Consider the following 15,993-nt stretch of genomic DNA (forward strand, 5'->3'; position numbering starts at 1 on the left):
ACATGTTTGTAGAAATCTAAACTCCACGGTGACCCTATGGACACACAGGGACATTTTCAACATCAAACACTGTCTCTATTGTCCTGGGCAGAAACAAGAGTAAAACAGGGCCACACTTCGACAGAGTCCATGTTTGAATTCAAGCATGAAACGCCATATGAACACGCCATACATTATTGACCACATGTTTGACTCTCGGAGCATCTATTAGAAATGAGAGGAGAAGGACAAAGAGCTGTACCCCACATTAAAAAGTCTGCTCAGATAAAAGATCAGATGGGGAGCCTCCGGGGTTTTGAATGTATTAAAAATGTACCAGAAATCGTGTAATTATATGTATTCTGATTCTAAAGATAACAACATTCAAATTTTATTTTTATTTTGTATTTTTGCAATGGAGAAATCTGCTAAAATGTGTCTGTAAATGTCTTGTTAAAGGTACAAGTTAAGCTCAAAAGTGAATAAACCGTAAAATGAACCAAAAAGCATACTGGTTGCCCATTTTGAGTTTCTTCAATTTTAATTATAGACAAATTTAAATTCTAATTTTGCACATTTTATATCTTGTATATCTTGTTTTTCCTCAATTGCTCACCTCAAAAAGATTTAATTACAATGTTAAATGTGCATTATGTAATATTTCTGGTGTAGGTATGTAAATTGCTTGGCTAGAGATGTTACTGCTTTGTATGAAATGTTCCACAGTATGGCATTAAACCTATTTATCTCTGTGATAAAGAGGGCCTTTTTCCCTATTTACTCACATTTGACTATCCTGGGTTTGTTTTATTTAGTCTTTGTTTAGTTAAGTGAATCACTTCACACCAGTTACTTTAAATAGATTTTATTTGGTTACATCTGTTCATTTTCTTACATACAGCTTACCAGCTCACCTATTATTCCACATGGTCTGAGACAAAAGAGGGGGCGTGCCCTTGGTCGGCCATATTTGTAGTCTCTGGGGAAGGTTTTGGGTTAGACCATGTGGAGGGAAGACTCAGTTTCAGTTCTTTTGTTTTATGGATTTTGTTTTTATGGTTTTTCTAGTTTATTTTGAGGACTGTTATTTAAAGGGGACTTGAACAAAATTAAGTAGCACACTTAGGCTACGTACACACTGCAACCTGAAGTGACCCAAATCCGATTTTTGGCCCATATGTGACCTGTATCTGATCTTTTAATGACAGTCTGAACGACACAGATCAGATTTTTTCAAATGTGACCCAGGACACTTGGATATGTGCTCCTAAAACCGATACATATCCGATCTTTTGACGTGCAACTTCAGTCTGAACAGCCAAAGTGCATTCATCCACCTACACATTATCAACAAGCGACAAATGCACACAAACGTTCTTCTCGTCATATGAAAATTGTTAATGAACTGTGTCACTGAAGTGAAGCACATCGTTATCCCACCACTCTTGGCTACATATCCGCATCCACACGTTCCTTTCAACGGACTGCCCCACAAAACACCAAGGCCAAAAACCTCATCCTTCTCCTCCTTAAAATAAGTAAGTTGTTCATGTTCTGGCTCCGGTACGAGAGGAACTTTAAAATCTCCAGGTGCTCAATGCTGCGTCCATGTTTGGACAACTTCTGTAAACACAGAGCACGCTCTCTGCGGGTGACATGGTCGTGTCCTCCAGTGCGCATGCGGGACACTTTTGGGGCGTTTAATGTTCACACTGGAGGTTACATACAAGTCACATTTAATTGGAAATGTGAACGACCTCGCAAAAACATCGGATTTCACAAAGAAAAATCAGAATTAAGCATTAAGCCCTGCAGTCTAGGCTTAGAAACGTAGCCTCTAAACAGGCGAAGTTTGTAGAAGAGCTGTGTTTGGTGGCACTGACCCAGGGGGAGGTACTTCCTGTCTGGGAACTATAAATTGGGAGCAGTTCAACCAGTCTGGGGTCACCACCAGTGCAGCCATGTGCATGAGGGGTTTTCCTTTGTTTCGTTAATTTTTGTTCCTTTTGCCTTTATAACTTATTTAATTTTTTCCACAAATTCATGGTGCAAGGAAGAATACATTTTTGCGTCTGCCTCCTGTTTTTAACCACTTTGGCCAGCTTACCTGCAGTCTCCATGAACCTGTATTTTCTGGGCATTAAAACACCTCTAATTTAGTAAATGCAAAATAGATACAGTATAGATTTAATGCCATATTGTGGAAAATTCCAGCCAAAGCAACAATAAACATGGGCATAAAATAGTGCATGTTAAACTCGTATCGTCTTTCCCTGTACATCACCCTATAGCTATGTGTATGCATAGATTTGAATGTTTGCCTAAAATCCTGCATGCACAGTGGGTGGCAGACTGGTGCGCTCCCTCGTGGGTGCCAGTGCAGAGTCTGTGGTTAAATATGGAGAGTGCAAAACAAAACAGAGCTCAGCGGGAGGCCCGTGAGTCCGTCTGGAGCTGCACTCGCTCGGCTCGCAGACGCTGCTGTCCCGGAGTAAAAACACAGCGCTCCTCCTCAAAGGGACATGGACAAAATGACAGTGACAGATGAAAATGAGGGATGGGTTTGGGGCGGCCATGTGGACTGGTTTAAATAAATCATGCGTTGTTGACAAAGTTGAATAATTAAATGACTGTATAAGTTCAATATTTAAAGGTGCACTGCAGTATTCGGTGGGTTATTATTATTGGAAAACGATCACTGAAGACAACAAAAATCAAACTGTTTTCTTTGTTTTTTTTCCCCTCTCAGAACAGTTCTATTAACAGTCTCTGTAAGTATATTTCAGTCCAAGCATGCTTACATATGATAAACAATCAACATATAGCAATATAAGGATCATTCTGGGTGGCTGGTAGATGAGTGCTGTATTCTATAAGTCAATCTCACAGCACCCCTAATTCACGTGAAATTATATTTTATTCACATTGTGTGCCCTTCAGTGTAAAGACTTCATTGAAAATAAATGAAAAATAAATGCAAACATACATACATAAAATGGCAAATGAGTATAAATTGGACGATACATGACAGAATTATGGTCAAAAAAATGATTTTGGCCAAAGTTAATGGGGTCATCCAGGAGTCATTGTCCATCTTTTTTGAAAATTTCGTATAAATCCAATCAGTAGTTTTTGCGTAATGCTGCTAACAGACAGACAGAGTATTAGGTGGTAAAGTAGGCGGGGTCAAATGTTGACCTCCACCCATGTTGAACGACTTCTCGATCTGCGAGCTGCAGCCAAGGGTTGGGGGAATGTTCCACGGTGTACCTTTAACCTTACCGAATAAATTAATCTAATTAATTAATAGGGGTGTGCAAAAATATTGAAATATCGGTATATCTTATCACTTAATGTGATGATACAGTATTGTTATCGTTGGCTGCTGTATCGATATATCACCAAGAGTATTTTCAGGTATACAGTATTTTACTAAATTATTTTGTTACAGCTACAGTTTTGTTGCTTGTTCAGAGGAAGGAAACTTTTTTATGCAACACATTTGACATTTTCACTGTTTTGATGATTAAAATGTTTGTGTTTCATATGAACTTTGCACAAAAAGTGGTTTAACAAAGACTTTCAGTATCACAGCCATAATTTAGCCTTTCCTGTTATTGAACTGTATTGAATCAATTTGAAATATATTGTATCGAATCGAAAGCTCACTGTATTGAGATAGGTATCGTATCGTGGTCTATGTATCGAGGTATGGCAACTTCTTAATGATACCCAGCCCTAATTCTTAATGTGAGCAGGAAGGCCTCTCCAAAGATCTGACCTGTAACTTGGTCTGGTGGCTTCACTTGTTTGTCTCCATGAGCATAGATAACTTTAATACATTCCAGGCAAAGCAATAACCAAAAACATCTCCATGAAGAGAAGCAGGTGGCGGACCCTGAACTACTAATACAACTATGCATCATGTTCTTTTTTGTTGTTGTATTATTTCTTGAAAACTATTTGTTGTGCAACACCTATTTTAAAATTTTAAAAGGTAGAATTTTAGTGAGTCTTTTTTTTTTTTTTTTTTTTTTTTTTTTACGTATACCTACAATTGAAAATAATGCATATATTTTTATATTTTGTACTAAACCAGTATTTAAAAGGGACAGTCTGGGAATTTTGGACACAGGACCTCATTTCCTAGTGAGTCAGAGTGTTGGAGACGTGTGGAGACACTTTTTGAAATATTCCATCCAGTCCTTGTATTTGCAGAGGTCACTGGTGCTAGGCTAGTGCATGTTAATGGCCATAGTTATCCTGCCACTAAAAACAGTCTTACCCACTCCACAAAACACCCGAAACAAATCTATTATTACACCAGACTGTCCATGTGAATGTCTGTGTTGATAGAACAATGCTTGAAATAAAACTAATCTTGCATCGCATGAATCGTCTCATGTTAAGGGACTATTTTCTCATATATCAATCCGCCGCTACCAAGCTTTCTATCAAGAAGTACAACTCATGCAAGGTTGGTTTTACTTCTAAAATTATTCTCTTGACACAGACATTCCCATGGACAGTCTGGTGTAATAATAGATCTGCTTCGGGTGTTTTGTGGAGTGGGTAAGACTGTTTTTAGTGGCAGGCTAACTATGGCCATTGACATGCACTAGCCTAGCACCAGCAACCTCTGCAAATACAAGGACTGGATGGAATATTTTAAAAACTGTCTCCACACATCTCCAACCCTCTGGCTCAGTAGAAAATGAGGCCCTATGTCCAAAATTCTAGAATGTCCCTTTAATCTTTTCGGGCTGGTTTGAATTCCCACAGGTGAGCAGCTCATCTACTGTATGTGTTTGGGGTTGTCCACTTGAAATCTGTCATTATCTTAACTACCCAAAATAAGCCAGAGTTTATCCCTATTTGTAAGACACAGTAGTGCTTTGTCCTGCAGCCTGTCCTTCATTCCCCTGGCCCGATATCGAGATGTGCACGATTATAGTGACAGATATGACTTAGCCACTTCCCCCCGGTTTAACAAGGTGGCTTTGTCTGGCTGCATTCCTTCCCCGTTCTGTAGCTTTGGGACAGGACAGTGCAGGGAGAGGTAGGTCTACGGTTCATTCTTTGTATAATTCTCTTTCTATAAATCTCCCATCACAACACGTCACACAAGGCAAGCACTGGAAGGTAACTTGTGATGTTATCTTTCAGTTGTTTACCTCAAAAGCCCTGGCAACATTACTGTCTAAATACTTTTATGTAGCAAAGTGCAACTGAAACTAAAAAACCAAAACTAAACAGCATGACTTTGTTATTGTAAATCTGAATAAACTACATAGACCATGATCCTTTCTTCGTGCAGTAAAGTTTGTCTTACTCCAGTACAGCTAGTATATTGTAAAAGGCAGCTCTTAGGGTCAAAATATGTGTGTGGTGTCTGCAACTATTTATAAAGCCTTTTTATTGGCCACAAACCAGGAAATAATAAAAGTGTGCTATTAGTTAGGCTAGTTGTTGAGCTGTTTCTGTTTTTTACATTTCTAAGTGTCTTGAAGTCCTAATCCTGCTAAATATTGTGCCAGATGCTTGTTAGGCATTTTTTTTTCTTTCTTACTTTTTACAATAAGTTGCATTTTCAGCTGTTACTATTATATTTTAACACATTTCCACTTTGAAGGCACTCAAAGAGCTTTACATCAAGGCAAGGCGAGTTTCTTTGTATAGTACACAAAGTAATTCAAAGTGCTTTACAGAATAAGAAATAGATTAAAATCACAACACAAACAAATCAAAAGCATAAATAATTGTTTAAAAGAGAGAGACATTACATTAGAGAGAAGAGCGTGGAATGAAAAATTAAATCCTTTCAGTCATATGTAGATGAACAAAACTGTTTTGAGGCTCAATTTAAACAGTCAGAGTAAAGGTCTATCTCACATGTTCAGACTGTTCCAGGTTTTAGCTGCATGAATCGGAAAAGATACCCTGGTTCATCAGCCGGTTTCACTTCGTAGAAACCGTCCGACCTCGCAGTGTTAGAATTCGTTCGCTCGATGGTAGGCGGGTACTTTTTATCATTTAACCAATCGCTGTTATTTGGTAATCACATATGTAATGCACCGCTAACATGGCTAACTGGTATATTAAGCTTTTCCCAAATCCTGTAGGATGAAGGGCAATAACATCTTTCCTCTTGATAAATTTCACCAAACATTCTCTTTGTTCTGGCTTTAAATCCTTGATCCTTGTTGCCAGTCGCTGGAGAGAAATTAAATTGAGTGGAGGCACTAGGTGGCTACTGAAACTCTGACTCCCCGTGTTTAATCCTGGCACCAGCAGGAGGCCAGTCCCTGAGCTCCTCAGAGGGCAAGATGGTTCATGTGGCACTAACATCAGAACTGTACCTTGGTGATAGGCCCTGGAGAGACTTGTACACAAGCAGAACCGCTTTTAAGTCTATTCTCTGAGCCACAGTGGGCAGTGCAGGACCCAAGCTGCAGTGTTCTGGATGTACTACAGCGTCTCACAGAGAGGCCGTTACAGTAGTCTAACCTACTGAGACAAACGCATGGATAACTCTCTCCAAGTCTGCTTTAGATAGTATACATCAAGGAACCACTCATGCATTTACACACACATTCACACCCCAGTGTTCACATACACTAAGGGTGAGGTGGGTTAAGTGCCTTGCCCAAGGAGACAACGACAGCAATCATCTGTGGGAGCTGGAAGCACATCGCTCAACCAATAATGCTTATGTCGAGAGTGGGATTCGAACTGCCAACCTTTCAGATCAGTGGACAAATATTATGTTGAATTTTTAACTGTGATCTTCCTTGTCCAAAACTGTAAACAACCTCAGTCTTATTCACGATGCTTCATGTTTTGCCTACATAATCAGAAATGAATTATATTTAGAAGATACACAAATACAAAAGCCAAGGTGTTAAATATTAAAGTCTCTGAATAATGTATACAGGACCTTTAAGTACAATGAGATAAACCTCGCTGTATACTGTACTTCCACTATGCAACTGTTCAATATTAATCAGAGTAGAAAGCCTATTTTTGTATATGACACATGTGCTTTCCTGGAGGTGATGGAGCAGTAGACCAGGGCATCTGGCTTAGAGTGGTCTCATTTCTACATTCTACATTTAGCATTCTACACACAGGCTTTGAGGCAGCTGCAGTAACACACCAGTGACACAGGGGGCAGCAGCAAACCGAAACGCCAACATCTCTTATTCATGTAAACACCGCAGGAGGTTTTTCAGCCAGACAGGGATACAGAATCATCAACTGATAATGACATTTTAGATTCTATAGTGTTAGCAGATATGATTTTTTTTCGTCTTCAGTCTGGTTGTATTGAGGATATGGAAGAGTGGACAATTTTAGATACAATTGAAGGTCTCAGTAACAATAGAACTACTTAGTTTTTACTGTGCCTAAATATTTGAACAGAATTTGGTTTGAAATGATATTATAAGGACACATATTATGGATTATTTGGACTGATATCAGGCTTTGACTAACCTGGCTTTGGTATTATATGAAAAAAATGATAAAACTAGTCATTTAATCAGTGTTAAAAGGAGCATGCAGTTGTAATGAACACAATCTGAAACTAGGAATGCTCAAAACAAGTATGGCAATGATATACAAACTTTAAAAATGTGCAAGATTTCTACTTGTGACGTAACAGTTTAGGGAATTTTGTAGCATAAATGTAATTTCTAAGGCCTGAATGAAGCTAATAGCAACTCAAGATATCTGTTTGATGAAAGATCGTTATAACTAGAGATCCAGCGATAAGGTTTTTTTCATGGCCAATGCCGATTGTGTAGAATACAGAGAATCTGATGGCCAGTAAGCTCAGCCAATACTTTTGTGCTGATATGTAGGGCTGATTTTAATTATTTTCCTTAAATTCTGTAATTTAAACTACTTAAAAATGCACCCACAGCCATGTTTTAACCACAAACCAAAGGAAAGCAGCAATTAGCTCTTGTTAAAATAAAGTGTTGTGTGTGTTTTTTGGCAGCAGATTGACAAAAACTAAATATCGGCCTGTGCTGGAGATTTAAGGCAGCTAGTCGATGCACTAAAAAGTCCAAATATCAAACCAGACGTCTATCTGTAGTTATAATATTGTTCCATGCTCAAAAAAGGAGACTTTGCATAATAAGTGTCCTTTATTGTAGTATTGAAATATTTGGTATTGTATGGAAGATAATTTGGTCCATTAGATTTAGAATTTTAAATGCCGCTGAGTTTCTCACTTTGTATTTTTTTATAACTTTGAAAAAAACTTTTATTGTGAATTTTAGTTGCTGGAATTAACTGTATATTTTCAATATGTTTCAAAATCAAAATAAAAAAAATCACCTTTTAAATATTCAGCACAAATATTTTCAAGCCCTCAAATACTGTCAAAATCCAGAGTGTAAAATTCACAGGGAAAATTTTGCAGGAAAGGCAGAAGCAGTCGATGAGCGAGCAATTGTTAGCGAGGAGGACAGATGCTGTTTCCTATTGGCTGTTCTCATCTTTACACTTAAAAAAATAAAAGAAATGAAGTTTTGATGAGGCTCATTCTGACCAATCAGATCGCTTCACTGCACGTTTTCCTGTTTGTTACTAAATTAGATCAGATCACTTTGAATCAATTGCTTCTGCCTTTGCATCTAAGATCTTTCCTGCCAATTTTTTTTTTTTTTTAACTGCAAATTTTACACTCTGAATTTTGACTGATGAATTTGAGAGCTTGAAAATATTTATGCTGAATATTTAAAACGTGTTTTTTTTTTTTTTTTTTTTTTTTTGGAATTTAAAACATATTCAAAATGTACACTTAATTCCAGCAACTAAAATTCAGAATAAAAAATAATTCAAACATGTTTTTTTCAGAGTTATTCAGTGGAAATTCAGTGTTATTTAAAATTCTAATATTCTAATATTTCACTACAATAAAGGACACTTATTATGTAAAATCTACTTTTTTGAACAATGAACAGTATTATAACTAGAGACAGAGCGGTATAACGGATACTGAATTTTGACTGTTGAATTTGAGAGCTTGAAAATATTTGTGCTGAATATTTAAACGGCTATATATATATATATATATATATATATATATATATATATATATATATATATATATATATAATTGAATACTTTGAAAATGTACAATTACATTTTCAATCACTTCTAAATACGAATTTTCAGAGTTAAAAAATTGTGGTTGTTTATCAATGTGTTTGTAGAAAAGGATTATAATGAGGTAAAAGTGAAAGGTTTTTGGTTCAGTGTAGTGCATTTAATATTACACAGGCCTTTTCATGTAAACAGTCGTACCCTAAGTGACCCTTACACCTCCTGAGCACTGCCACATTCATTTCACTCTAATGCATTTCATCGACAGCAGCAGAGGGCCATAATTATTGACAGTCACGCACATGCTGCCCATAAGCAGCACGCGGTAACCCTGCAGCCAATCAACTCTGACGTGTCAAGGTTACCCCGGGTTACCGCAGCTGTAAACGTCCAGGCGCTAATCCGTGCTAAACAAGCCGCTCTATTAAACCTATAGACCGGGACTGGAGATGATGCTGTGTTTTTTTGTTTTGTTTTAGCGTCAGGGAGGAATGCGATGCCACACACACACACACGGACGAGAGCGGATTTACAGCAGGCACTCACGGGGTTCAGCTAATGGACTTCAAAGGGCACGGGGGGGAGAGGAGGGCGGTGGAGAGGGTCAAAGGTCAGGGGCCTATAGAGTGTGAGGGAGGAGTAATGACAACAGCACGTACAGCCGAGACGACGCTGAGTGAAATGGAAAATGGCCACTGGTTAAAACCAAATTATGTCATCACAGAGTAAGACAATGTTGTGTTAAAGGGCCATGAAACACCAAAATCACTTTTTTCTACTAAAATGCTATTACTAATTACTACTAAAATAGAAATGTATATCAATCCCTGGCCTTATTTTGGCATTTTATTTCATATTTGTTAAAAACTTTGGGTTGAAGTCGTGTCTGTAACTATCTTGATTCTTTAGCTGGTTTTACTTTGTGGAAACTGTCCGACCTTGCAGCATTAGGATTCGTTCGCTTGACAGTAGGTGGGTACTTTTTTTTTTTATTTAACAAATCGCTGCTATTTGGTCATGATGTATGTAATGCGCCGCTAACGAGGTTAACTGGTATATTAAGTTTTTTCCAAATCCCGTAGGAAGAAGGACAATAACGTCTTTCCCCTTGATAAAATTCACCAAACATTCACTTTCTTCCGGCTTTAAATCCTCGATCTCGGGAATCGTTGCCAACACAGAATGTCTGTCTCTTCGCTGATTGGCTGGTGCCCAAACTCACACTTCCGTGGTTCTTGCAAACTGTCTAGTGTATTCCGATTCCTGACCTAGTCGCTGGAGAGAAATGAAATTGAGACCTCTTTAGGATCAACTACGGTCGGTACATCTGAGTTTTCGGGTTGGACTAACGGCCGCCAGTGAGTCAGATGCAGGTTATTATGTGATGAGCACATCCACTGGGTTCTACGGGCGGTATGTGAGGAGCCCCTCTTAGCCCCGCCCCTACCTGGCACTGCCGGGCACCGCCATGTCCCACTGTGTCTGGAGAAAAGTGAAAAGGTGTGATCTGAGCACAAATGTCCACTCTGTTTCAAAGTCCAGAGCATACCGGTCTGCACTGTGTTGGATTGTTGTGACAGTTGACTGTCAATCATCACTCCAGAGCCCGACCACAACCACTCCCCCCAACTCATGAGCACCGCACACTCTTTTCAGATTTTGCTTAGGGGCAGAGTAAAGCTTTGGGAGGATGTGTAATGGCTCTTTACAGACTGGATATATTAAAGGAAAACAGTACAGATTATACTAGTTTATATTCTAACACTGTCAGTGGCAATAAGAATGTAGATAATATATGCACAAACTGCCTCTTTTGTACTTTATATACAATTTGCTATTACATGTATTGAACTCCCAGTATATGACTATAACACAGTTGTTCATACCATAAAGTGACGTTATATTATTTTGAACATTTATGGCCTTAGAGGTGACCCTTTTGAACTAAACATGCTTTCAAATGTAATGCGGACACAAGGAGAACACGTAAACTCAACATGCACAGGATTAGTATTACCTGTGGGCCTTTGGTGATTTGTAATAATTGTGGAGGATGCCTGAGATCCTAATCCCGTGCGAAAGTGCCATGTCTGTCATTTGTAAAGTAAAAATTCTGGCACAAATTATTTACTATATTTTGCCAAACACAACCGTCCGGTGATTATGCATCTCAGAGTTTGTTGTTATAATTGCGCCATTTCTATCTTTTTTTTTTTCCACGTTCTTTTCTCTTTCAGTCTCTGTGTAAATGTCAGTAAAATAGAGTCATTTACAGATTTTGCTTATCTCGTGTGAATGCTCTGCAAGTAACACAGAGGTGGGGAGGCGATTTGCAAATTACCAGACGTCCCCAGGTTGTACTTATCCCATGCAAATAGGGCTACAGAACGAACAAAACAGTCTGGGGTTCAACCTGGGACCTTCTTGTTGTGGGGCAGAAATGCTAACTACTGTGCATTTTAGGCCAACCATATACAACTGTGATCACATTTACTAGACTATTTCCAGTATCTGCAGTATATCTCCTACTGATTATTCCCATTGGCTCTTTGGGTTGTGAAAAGCCATTTTAAAGAAGCAACTACTTTTTCTGGGTTGAAAATACATTAAATTGGATATAAAAATGAGTGACTATGAAGTATTAGAATGAAGTCTGTGACAGCACTAAAGGCTCTCATCATCAGTTTTGGGAGTAACATGTTATAAAAGTAACAAATTACTGTAATGGATTGCTTTTTGCAGTAATGCAGTAATGTAAGGCATTACAGAGAAATTTTTTTTAAATATTTTACTCAGTACAAATGTCAGTAATGCGTATTACAATGCATTTTTAACCTATATTGAAGTGAGTTTTTAATTCGCTAAAATCACCGCGATATCAGCAGTGGTGAAACGACGTTGTTACGGTTCTGAATGTCAGAATGGGACTGGAGGTGCACCCGCGTAGACTGTCGGGTGACCGCAAGTGAAAGGACAGGTGCAGAACTAGTTCAAGTTCCTAGTTCAAGATTAGTTCTGGTTTGGTCTTGGTTTTGACCTGGTTTAGTCCTGGTTCAGTTCTGATTTAGACCTGGTTTAGTCCTGGTTTAGTCCTGATTTAGACCTGGTTTAGGATTAAGTCCTGGTTTAGTCCTGGTTCAGTTCTGATTTAGACCTGGTTTAGTCCTGGTTCAGTTCTGATTTAGACCTGGCTTAAGTCCTGGTTTAGACCTGTTTTAGTCGTGGTTCTGTCCTCAGTTCAGTCCTGATTTAATCCTGGTTCGGTCCATATACAGCGCAAAAGTCCAGCATCTTCGCTCACTGATTGTTATTTGACAATCAGCGCAAGTTATTTTGGTGAGAGTAACTTAGAAAGTGTACTGCAGTAGTCATGTAATGTCTTACATTTTAAATACATTAATATTGTAATGTAACAAATCACTTTGAAATGACAGTAACAAGTCATAAAAAACACATTACCGTTTTGAAGTAACTTGCCCAACAGTGCTCATCATTCACTTGGGGGCAGTCTAACCTTCATGGAACTCTTATAAATGGATACACCATAAAAACCAAAGGACAAAAACTTTATGACATATGAAGAATCAATCTATGTGTAACCCATTCCATATATCTGAGCCTGCCCCTGCGTTATTGTACTAAAGGGAAATATAACGGACATGAATGAGATCTCCAAACTTGTAAACGTCAGTATTATATGAAGAGATGATATCATTACAGCTTATATGGAGCAAATGAGGACACGTCTTCTTACCATGTGGTAGTTGATGATTTCTTGGAGGCTTTCCCCACACTTTTCCAGACATTCCTGCAATAACAAACCACAATAGTTGGACCTCGGAGACTTGCTTCACCAGATAACTGCTTTGTGTTTGTTTTCTTTTTACTTAAATCAACAACGCATGCACACTTTTGACTTGGGAATTCTCAAAGGCGATATTGTTGCTGTCTGTGGGAGAAATTGGAGGATAATTGGGGGAATTGGAAAAGGGCTTCTCTGTTTTAAACAATGGAAACACATGCGCAGCTAAAATGCCCTGAATTAGTCACAGAATGAAGCCAAAACTATCTTTTTATAGAAAGTAATGAAACTATTCCAGACGCTGCAGTCGCCAGACCCACTTTCCAGGCCTGGCCAGTGCACTGACTAATCCTGCACTGCTGTGGAAAGCACATTTTATGCACACAGCAGAACAGGTACAGTAGCTACAAGTTGGACTCATTTTCTTGGAGCTAAAATCCCAATGTAAACTTTAAAATATTTACGATGTCTTTAAGAGGGACATAATGCTACCTGCTTAGTCTGGGAGAGGACACTTCACTTCACTGATTAAAATAAAGACTACACGATTATTTTTATATGTAGAATACTTCAGTTTGTGTTTTAATATTTATTTATGCCTCAAAATTACCATTAGAGTTATCTATCTTAGAGAAATCTCTCTCTTTCTAAACAAAGAAGTGTCCTCTGCTGAAGTATTCCTTTGATTTGTTTACTTTTTAATATGTTGCCCTGTTTTCTGCCATTAAATATGTATTCATTTTAGACTCAGCATAAACTTCATATAAAGTTGGACAGGAAGTAGTGACGCCAACAGTGAGGTTGCCAGGTGCTATTTTGTCACAGAGCAAGAGACTCACAAGTGAAGAAGTGGCGATGTGTTCCCTAGATTTGACTCCAGATTGTGAAATTATTAGATCTTTATTTGATGATTAGTTAATGATGTAATTTCACTTGTAAACGAAGTATATTTACAGCCTGATTCATCGTCATCATCTGAACCGTTTGAGCTCGCAGCATTAGGATTTGTTCGCTCGATGGTAGGCGGGTACATTTTTTATTTAACTAATCGCTGTTATTTGGTCGTGAAGTATGTAATGCACCACCAACGGGGGCTAACTGGGTATATTAAGCTTTTCCCAAATTCCATAGGAAGAAGGGCAATAACGTCTTCCCCTTGATAAAATTCACCAAACATTCTCTTTGTTCCGGCTTTAAATCCTCAATCTCGAGTTGTTGGCTCTTCACTGATTGGCTGGTGCCCGGACTCACACTTCCAGGGTTCTTGCAAACCGTCTAGTGTATTCCAATACCTGACCTAGTCGCTGGAGAGAAATTAAATTGAGCAGCTGGCCAGCGTGGCTAGTATATTTAGGCACAAATGCACCTAAAATATTTTCCTTAGACACTCTACAGAACCTGACAAATCCTCATCACATCTCTTCTCATTCTGTCTTCATTATAAGCACATTAAAGATGATATGTTGGCGGACTGATGCAGAGTCTATAGGTAATTGTGTTCATACAGACGTTTCAGTATTATTTTTTTCTTTATTTTCAGTTGTAACATTTCACACCTCCAGATTTGTTATTGTGACAGTCTTAAACTTCACTGCATAAGAACAGTTGTAAATGACAGCATGCACAGTGTGTATTTCTAACCGAGATCATGGGCTCCTTGTGGCACTGCTGGGACAGGTCTCTGATGCCCGACACGAACAGTTTGTTGGCGCTGACGTAGGCCTTGCCCGCCTCGATCATCCCACTGCACAGTTTCACCAGCTGCACAAACACACAGAGAGGAGGGGTTAAAGAACAGCAGGATGGAATATATGAGTGTCCATCATATTAATAGGGGTATTCTGTAATGTACAAGTACAAAACTTTTTCCTTTTATTCAACGTTTGTCTTTAGGTTTATCCTTTTTAATAGCCAAATGACTTTAAACTGAAACTAAAACTTTTGTCTTTTTTCTATAAGATAACAAATGATACAACAAAGTGCAATGCATTGGAAAACAGAACATTTTAAGGGTTTCATAGTAGTTGACTGTTTTAAGAATATCACACATTTATGTCACAAATCATATGTGCAATACAAATAAAACATCTAAAAGTTAAAATTGTATCCTGTTTTGTTTATTTGTAGCACGGCCTCACCACACTGTCATACACTGTCGAAAAAACCTTTAAGATAGTGAACTGAATGAGCACATATTCTGGAGCTTGTGATCAGTACGAGCGTTCATGCCTCTGTTTAAGTGTTTGGTTTTTCACAAAAATGGTGAGCGTGAGTAAGTGAAAAACTGTTATGAGTTATGTTGTTATGCCTGATCCTCTCGGCCATCACATTTTTGAAAAACAGGCCCCTCTGAGTGTACTGTAATGTCTGTTGTGAGGTGTCTGTCTGTGTGTGTTTGTTGTGCTGTGTTGTTGCTGTATACGTCAAACGAGCTCTGAGTGTGTGAAAATGAATTTCCCCTTGGGGACAATAAAAGTCTGAAGCCTTATGTGTGAGAGACTTGTTAAAGAGCACACATCAGCTCACCTGTTAAATCCATCAAACTCACCTGTTAAAACCAGTAAATTCTTTGTGGTCAGTTTATGGTAAAAAAAATAAAAAAAACCTCTAAGTCTAAGTTTACATTCAGACTGCAGGGCTTAATGCTCAATTTGGATTTTTTGTGAAATCTTACAAGGTCATTCACATTTCCAGTTGAATGTGACTTTTGTGTGATCTCCAGTGTGAACTTTAAACTCCCCAAAAGTGTCCTGCGTGTGCACTGAAGGACACAACAACGTCACACACAGCGAGCGTGCTCAGTGTTTACGGAAGTCACCTAAATAAGGCCGCTAGAATTGAGCCCCAGGAGATTTTAAAGTTGCTGTCATATCAAAGCCAGAACATGTACAGATTAATTGTTTTAAGTTTCCACTTCACCTACTTCACCGCAGAATAGCGATGTTGCTTGTCCATGACGTGTCAGTGGGATGAGTGTGACCTGGCCGTTCACACTGAAGCCGCATGTCAAAAGATCGTATGTATCGGTTTTAGGAGCACATCTCCAAGTGGCCTGGGACGCATTTGAAAAAATCGGATCTGTGTGATTCAGACTT

General features: G+C 38.5%; 1 protein-coding gene across 1 annotated transcript in view; it reads right to left on the minus strand.

The window, feature by feature from the left end:
* The window catches only part of acap3a (ArfGAP with coiled-coil, ankyrin repeat and PH domains 3a), a 177,660-nt gene that overhangs the window by 71,615 nt on the left and 90,052 nt on the right, over positions 1-15,993 (minus strand). Inside the window, 2 exon segments of the mRNA XM_020922243.2 lie at positions 12,851-12,904; positions 14,540-14,659. Of these exon segments, the coding sequence (XP_020777902.2) occupies positions 12,851-12,904; positions 14,540-14,659 (174 nt within the window).

This window comes from Boleophthalmus pectinirostris, unplaced genomic scaffold, assembly GCF_026225935.1.
Source record: "Boleophthalmus pectinirostris isolate CB_2022bp ecotype Guang Dong unplaced genomic scaffold, ASM2622593v1 HiC_scaffold_8, whole genome shotgun sequence".
Classification (NCBI taxonomy): Eukaryota; Metazoa; Chordata; class Actinopteri; order Gobiiformes; family Gobiidae; genus Boleophthalmus; species Boleophthalmus pectinirostris.